This window comes from Egretta garzetta, unplaced genomic scaffold (assembly GCF_000687185.1).
Source record: "Egretta garzetta isolate BGI_Z169 unplaced genomic scaffold, ASM68718v1 scaffold81, whole genome shotgun sequence".
NCBI lineage: Eukaryota > Metazoa > Chordata > Aves > Pelecaniformes > Ardeidae > Egretta > Egretta garzetta.
The window spans coordinates 4,305,071-4,312,675 of NW_009258671.1; the positions used below are offsets into that span (position 1 = coordinate 4,305,071).

Consider the following 7,605-nt stretch of genomic DNA (forward strand, 5'->3'; position numbering starts at 1 on the left):
GCATGCATTGCATGATAATTTCCTTTCTCACGTGATATGGCTGAGCATCACAGGCAGCTGAATGTTATCACCAAGCTATTTGGAAACCATAAAGAAGAGTTTTTGTGTTTTGAGAAACAGCAGTTGATCTTACTTGATAGTTACTTTCTCTTCTTTTTTCCCGTCTTTTTAGCTGCTTCACTTGATAAAGCAAGTCCATTGGCTGAGGGATACTTACGGCACCGTTCTGTTCCATCATGCACCAATTCTACCGTCTCAGTTGTTAAGATGACACCTCTTTCTTTTCTACCTGGGGCAAAAATAACCAAATATCTTGGGATAATCAACATGTTTTTTATAAGAGAAACCACGTCTTTGCGTGAGGTGAGCTGTATATCAGGGATTAGCACTTCTTGTTAATTATAATAATGAAAGGTAAATACTTGAAGAGGTTTGAGTTGAGGTACGGCACAGCAAGGGAATAGAGTTTTTGTCACTTGAGGGTAGGTGCTGAATGGGGAGTAAGTTGCATTGCGCTGCTCTTGTCATAGAGTAAATAGAGCTGCTTTGTGTTTGGCAATGTTAGAAAGGGGTTACTTAACCTCTGAGATTGTTGTTGAATTTGGATATAACACTAAACCAATGAGTTCTTAAACAGAGCTATTTGGAAAAAATAGGTCTTTGACCAACAGTGGTGGATGGGATCATTTGAACCCCAAACTGAGATTAATTTAAATGGGGAAAAAAAAAATAAATCCATTCTTCTCTTATTTAACAGGCTCAATGATGAACTTTAACAGTGTATTTGCATTTTATAATTCTTTGCTTAATACAAGATTTCCTGTATCATATATAACTATTATGCTGATTTTTAATAGTACATTCAGTGCAGTCTCAGTAACACAGCTCTGTGTGATGAACGTCTAAAAAGCATGCAATAGAGTATATAACCACACCGGCAGCTTAGAAGGTATAGCTAGTGATACTCAAACAACGATCTCCAGTCTGGATGTGGAAAACAGATACTCCTCTGAGCATGCAAAAATCCAAGGCATGTTCCTTACAGTTTTCATGTCCTTTTGGGAAGTAGCTGCATCCTTCTGCTACACTTTCTGGCCACAGAAATAGAATGTACCTCTTGCCTGGTTCGTCAGTGCCAAAGCTTATGCTGGTTTTTGCTAATTACATGATAAAATTACACAGCAGATGTTAATAAAAACGATCAGCCTTCAAGAAAACTAGTTGCGAGCTCTCTAGAGAAGCTCTGGTCAGCCAAACATCTTGTTTGGATCTTGCAAGTTATGGCCTCTTTAAGCTTGAGAATCTATGTGAAAAGGACAGCATTCTCAAAAGCACGTATATGGTATGACCAGGGAGATGGTTACGTGACATTTCTCTACTAACTGCAGCTTCTACAGATACAGATCAAATAGCTGATAAGCAAGCTGTGGTAACTGTGATAGCAGATCTCAGCAGGGGTAGATTGCTCAAGTATTTGATTCAACTCCGTGAAGGTGGGACGATTGTACAGTTCCTGCGATACTGTCAGTGTGCCGTTTCCAGCACCCAGGGCAGCTAATTTAAATCTTTTTTGGCTGCCTAGGCTGAGCGACAAACCAGTTTTAATGCTAGTTGCACAGTATTGCCCTGAGGCTGTAACAGAGTCAAAACAGAGTGGTCATGATATCCAACTCGAGCGATGTGTTTCAGATTCTACAGAAAAATTATTAGCAGCATTTGTGTCTGCATTGCTTTATATTTTGCTTATGGTAGTTTGCAGAATATTGAAGCCCTATGAAAGCTTTCATAAGCTGAAGTATATACCAGGCACTGTGCTGCAAAAATTAATGATAATTGTAAGTCCATTTTATCCATTCCTCTTAGGTTTTGCTGTTTACGGGTAGGTATTTATAATATTTTGTTATCTGTTGTCATCAGATTTTGTGTTAGGTTTAGAATAGTACAGGGGGTTTTTTCCTATTGGTTGCTGTAGCTATTAAAAACTTGGACAAAATAAAAATTTCATGAGGAATGACAAACATATGAAAATTTTGATTTCTGGCTGCAGTTGTCTTCATGCTTTACGATTGGATTGGTGAAATTATATTTGCCTTTTGTTCATTAATTTTCATCCACAAGATATGTTTCCTTACATCTTTTGAGTCTGTTGAGGGTAGATGATACTTTTTCGTGTAGATATGAGGACGGTCTATTTGTTGAAGTTCAGCTTAGTTAGCCTCTTCTTCTACCTACCTCTTTCATTTTCTCAAGCAGTGCACACACATGTGGGAAGGCTAGTGGTCTTGCCTCTCACTTGCATTTTGAAATTTTGTAGCTATTTTGAACCAATATTGAGCTCTGTTTCATCGGTTGTTTTCCTTAGTTTTTTTTTCTGTGAGTTTTTATTTTTCAGGTTGGTTGCCTTGGTTTTGTGTGTTGAGTTTCCCCCTCTTAACATAGCTGCTCACATTCTTTCATAAGGATTGTCTAGAAAAAAAACATACTTCATTCTTTTCCTTCTTCTCCTCTCACAGCAATTTAAATTGCTCAGCTTGGCACCGAAGACATGTATATCCCCCACATGCACCATCAAGTCTAAAAACTTCACAAAACAGCATGGCCAAAAGTTCTGTTGGGCTTCAAGGGGGAAAAAAACTTGAATACCTTGCTTGTCAAGTCTTCGCTCTGTCCCTTGTTTAATTTATATTCTGAGGGATCGTTTCTTTAGAGAGTGTTGAAAACTAATGACAGTCATTAGCATACATGAACTTGCAGTGTCCAAAGGTAATGGCCACTCCTTACCAGTCATTTCCAAGAAGTCCAAATCTCTGTTAGTCCTCATTAGAAATTATTCTTTATTTGCCTCCCAGTCACAAACAGGAAAAAAAAAAAAGGGTGGTATCCTTCCTGATGAACGAGAAAAGTCATTATTCAACTGTCATTGGAATATTGAATGTTCCTGCAGAAGTATGGGAATGTCTGAAAAGTATGAGTATATGTAATATAATGACTGCAAGGAATACTAGTCACAAATTAATAACCTACCAGTGACTCTTTTCCTCGAACAGTAAGTTCCATTGGTCTGATTTTTAACTGTGACCCATTAAACAGTGTTAATAGCTTTTAAGTTCTGTACAATAATATCATTTAGGATTCACTGAAATACTCAGCTGATAAAACTGTAAGAAAGTATTCAGCATCTTGTAGCTATACCTAACGTAAAATGTAATTTTTTTTTTTTTCCATTCTAGGAGGGTGGTGTCAGTGGTTTTCTCCATGCTTTTATTGCTGAAGTGTTTGCAATGGTGAGAGCTCACGTTGCAGCTTTAGGGGGGAATGCAGTTGTCTCGTACATAATGAAGCAGTGCGTTTTCATGGAGAATCCAAACAAAAATCAGGTAAATTATGATATGACATAGCAGTGCTACTGTGATAAGTATGACGTAAATACACATTTTATATAGTTAAAAAGCAGCAACATTGTAGAGCCATGTCTGCATAACACTTCTGGATTTCTCATCATGATGGTTGTTTAAAGAAGCAAGAGCATTCTTCAACACCTGAGTTAACACCAGATTACGAATATGCTGGTATGAAATGCTCCATTTTGGACATAAAGAGACAAAACTTCATTAGTAAGGATGACAGTGGAATATGGTTGTATTGGTACGTGAAATACATTCAAAACAGTAGCGAAAGCAAGTGCAGCTATCCAGATACTTCACTTGTGGTGGTCTTACGAGAATCTGTCTGCATGTTTGGTAGCCCACAAGTGAGTGGATATAAAAGGAAATATGGCAGAGATTGGGTCACTAATAAAGTCTGGTAATTTGTTCTTTGATCTCTGTCAACTTTTCTATTGTCTCTGTAGTTATATCTAGCAGATAGAAGTAAACATAAGGTACGTTATTATTTAACATTTGGTAACTGCGTATTGTCTTTTTTTTATTTTTTCCAGGCTCAGTGTTTAATAAATGTCAGTGGCGATGCAGTCATCTTTGTACGTGAATCCGAGTTAGAAATGTTACCAGTACAACCTTCTACAGTTGTTTCTCAACCCACAGGTTCTGGAGGAGATGTCACAACGTGAAGAAAGAAAAAGTGTAATAGTCTCTGCCAAATATAAAGATTATTTAAACTGTGGGAATGTTTAGGTTTGCATCTTCAAAATCAGTATGTCCCCGTAACATAATAGCCAAAATCCAAGACAATCACTCTGTCATTTAACTTCATGTCATAGTCAGGGCAGCATATTGGCAGGTGTGTTCTGATTCTTTTGTTAGGCCCCTGTGAAACCTAGACAGTAGGGTGAAGCACTGATATGAGAGTAAAGATTAAAATAGTAGCCGTCACCTGGAACTGTGAAAGTAGACAAAAATTTTGTTGCATTTTCCAGCTGTTCAGTAGCACCATGATAAATTGTAATTCAGAACCATTTCTGAGTTTGAATATTGTATTAGCTGATTCTCAGCTCAGTTTAAAAAATAAAAGAGGGGTCGAGTTGGGTGGGAGATAACCGAGACACCTGTGTTAGCAACCTTTGCCAAAGGAATAAGAGATTTGTGCACAGGCTAAGAAAATGTGGGCTGAAGTCTGAACTTATCTTAGATCATAGAGTGTGAACAGGAAGAAGCAGCACCAAAAAGTTTGAATTTCTGCACGCTAAAAATATTTTTCATGTTTGTGAACTGCTGATTTTTTTAAATTATTACTATACAGCATATGTTCTGGGTGGGTGTTTCAGGGGTTATTTTTTGTTGGTTGTTTTTGTTTTTAAAAAGGTGCCAGACCATGGTGCTGTGCTCCTAGTCAGCCCTATGGTTAAAAAAAAAAAAAAAAAAAGGAACCAAAAAGTTCCAAAGTCTGTTTGGTGCTATTATAAGATGTTCACTTCAATATCGACAAAACAGTTATTTTTTTTTAATGTAAGATTCTGTGAAAGAATTGTCCTGAGGCTCATTTTCTTAAGGCATGATCTCTTGCAAAGATGATGTAAACAGTCCTCCAAAAGTCAGTTATAGAGAGGTGTACTCCAGCCTCCTTTCTGTTGAACAAGTTGGAAATGCCTGACTATTTAGAGATTGATGTATCTTTGTGACACTGATTTCTGCAGGTTAATTTTGTTTTCCCCCCGCGCCCAGTGCAGTAACTGGGAAATGAGGATACTGCAAAGAAAGGAAATTTGTCATTTCTGGTAAATGTCTGAAAAGCAGAGATATTTTAATGTTTAAAAATGCAAACTTTGATCTGAAGATGCATTCTTACTTAATTCTGACTGTACCGTACATGGAACTTGAACAAACATGTAAACTTGAATGTAAATATTCTGCTTAGTGTTGAAATTAAGCAATGGCATGATTATTTGTTAAAACTAATTATTTCATTGTAAATGAGCATGAGAATCATTCTTGCACAATAAATTTCTGTATAAAATTGATTGCGTTTTTATATGTGTAATAGTTAAATGTGTACGCTGGATACATATTAAAGATGTCCCACCCCCATTCTCCTCGGAGGAACATTTTTTGTATAGAATGTTACAACCTGATTATTTAAAATTTGGAGACTTAATTATCTTTTAAATATAAAGTGTTTGAATTGGGTGCTTTACCAGAACGCTTTACTCATACAGTTAATTGTCTTTCTAAATTCTGTAGCTGTTGCAACCAAAGCTGCCATAAATTAAGTTGCCCGTAAATAGTTGCAGCTCTCTTGATGATTTTGCAAGGCAAATCTTGTTCCCTTTGAAGCTGATGGCAGAATACTAATAACTTTAGAAGGTCTTGGATCTGGCACAAGAAGTTGTGTTCAGAGTAAGTATTCAGCATGGCAATATTCTCTGAAGTAGCACATTAAAGTAGCTGTTCTTGGGGGTTTTGTTTTGTTTAGGTTTTTTTGGTAGCTTCTATGGAAGCCATCTTTTCATTTCTAGCTGTTTAAAAGGTCACTGTTTCTTCTAGTATGTTTTGTTAGGTGTAGGGGAAGAGCTTGCTCATCTAGACATTTTAATTCTTCTCTGATTATTATTCCTGAAATGACAAGCGTGGCTTTTAACTGATATGAATTGGGATTTAGCTTTTCTTAATTGGTCCAGCTGGATAAATTTAACCTGTCGGAAGTTGTACACTTAAATTGCCTTGATTGTTAGTTTCTTCTTTCCGGTGTAAAAAGGGGTAAGCGTGTGCAAAACCATTGTCATTTGGAACATCGTACCTCATACATTTCTCAGAGGCAAAGAAAGGATCACATAAACATAAGACATGCTTCAGGAAATTATTACAAGTATGTAAGGCAAGGAAAACTAAAACATGAGTTAAAAAATTAAATCATTAGTGCATAAAACACCTTCAAGTGGCTGTGTGCCTGCGACTTAAGTTGATTTATGTTCCTTGCTGGGTTCAGAACAAACAGCTGGAAATCCTGCAAAGGAACCTTGCGAGTTAATGACTTTTACCCCTTTGGTCAGGATGCAATAACAACAGTTTGGATTGCGGGAGAATCATTGAAATTTCTGCTGAAATGGGCGCAGTTAACGCAAGATGCCCGGCTCTTTACTCGAATGAGACTTGGAAATGCGGGGGGACAAACGGTATCCTTTGAGATTATTTGTGGCTCAAACATTGCTGTGGCAGAAGTCTCTCTTGGCTCTGAGAATAGATTTTTGGGGGTAGGAGCTAATGCAACTTGCTTGTACTGGGTTTGGCTGGGATAGAGTGATAGATACTCTAGATATACTAGATAGATAGATAAGATACCTCTTCTTAGCGGTACGATGCTGGGCTTTGGATTTGTGACCAAACCAATGTTAACACGGTGCTTGCGTGGCGTCAAGGCTGGCTGTTGATCACGCTGCGCCCTCCCTGGTGAGTACGTTGAGGGTGGACAAGGGGCTGGGAGGGAATGCAGCTGGGACAGCCAACCCAGAGTGACCACAGGGACACCCCCGTACCCTGCCGCGCCCCGCTCGGCACTAAACCTAAACCTAGGGGGTTGCTTGCCAGGGGTCGCGGTTGCTTGGGGACTGGCGTTGGTCAACTGGTGGTGAGCAATTGCTTTTTGCATCGGTTGGTTTGGGGTTTTCTTTGGTTTGTCTTTGTTCACTTATTAAACTGTCTATCTCAACCCATGAGTTTTCTCCTTTTTGCCCTTCCGATTCTCTTCCCCATCCCGCTGGAAGGGAGGGCGCAAGCGAGCAGCTTGTGTGGTGTCTGGCTGCCTGCCAGGGTTAACCCACAGCACTGCTGCTTGCTCTTGACTTGAGGAATCCAGATGATGGGGTGGAGTGGAAGCAGCCCTGCCCCTACCTGCGGCCCTCGAAGAGCCACTAAGCTTGGGTTTAAAACCTTCACATCAGTGTCGTGAACAAATCGGGCAGCATTGCCCTTTGTTAGATGGGAGCGGTAGCACCTTCTGTAGAAGACCGCTTCTCCAGGCACTGCTTTACTTGCAGCAGTGAAGCTAGGTCTGTGTCGGGCCTTCTGGCAACTGGGTGGTGATCAGGGCCTGAACAACTGCCCCCTCCTCCGGAGAGTAGCAGCAGCCTAAGGAAGAGCATCTGCAGGTGTTGCTGCTACTTGCTGATTCTTTCCACAGCTTCCTCTAACCATCCCTATTTTAAGAGATGCA

General features: G+C 39.3%; 1 protein-coding gene across 1 annotated transcript in view; it reads left to right on the forward strand.

The window, feature by feature from the left end:
• C2CD5 (C2 calcium dependent domain containing 5) overlaps window positions 1-4,821 on the forward strand; it is a 55,547-nt gene extending 50,726 nt beyond the window's left edge. The window contains exons 21-23 of the mRNA XM_035888516.1: window positions 173-363; window positions 3,231-3,377; window positions 3,938-4,821. Of these exons, the coding sequence (XP_035744409.1) occupies window positions 173-363; window positions 3,231-3,377; window positions 3,938-4,069 (470 nt within the window). The 3' untranslated portion in view covers window positions 4,070-4,821. The remainder of the gene's footprint in view (window positions 1-172; window positions 364-3,230; window positions 3,378-3,937) is intronic.
• Window positions 4,822-7,605: the final 2,784 nt, after the last annotated feature.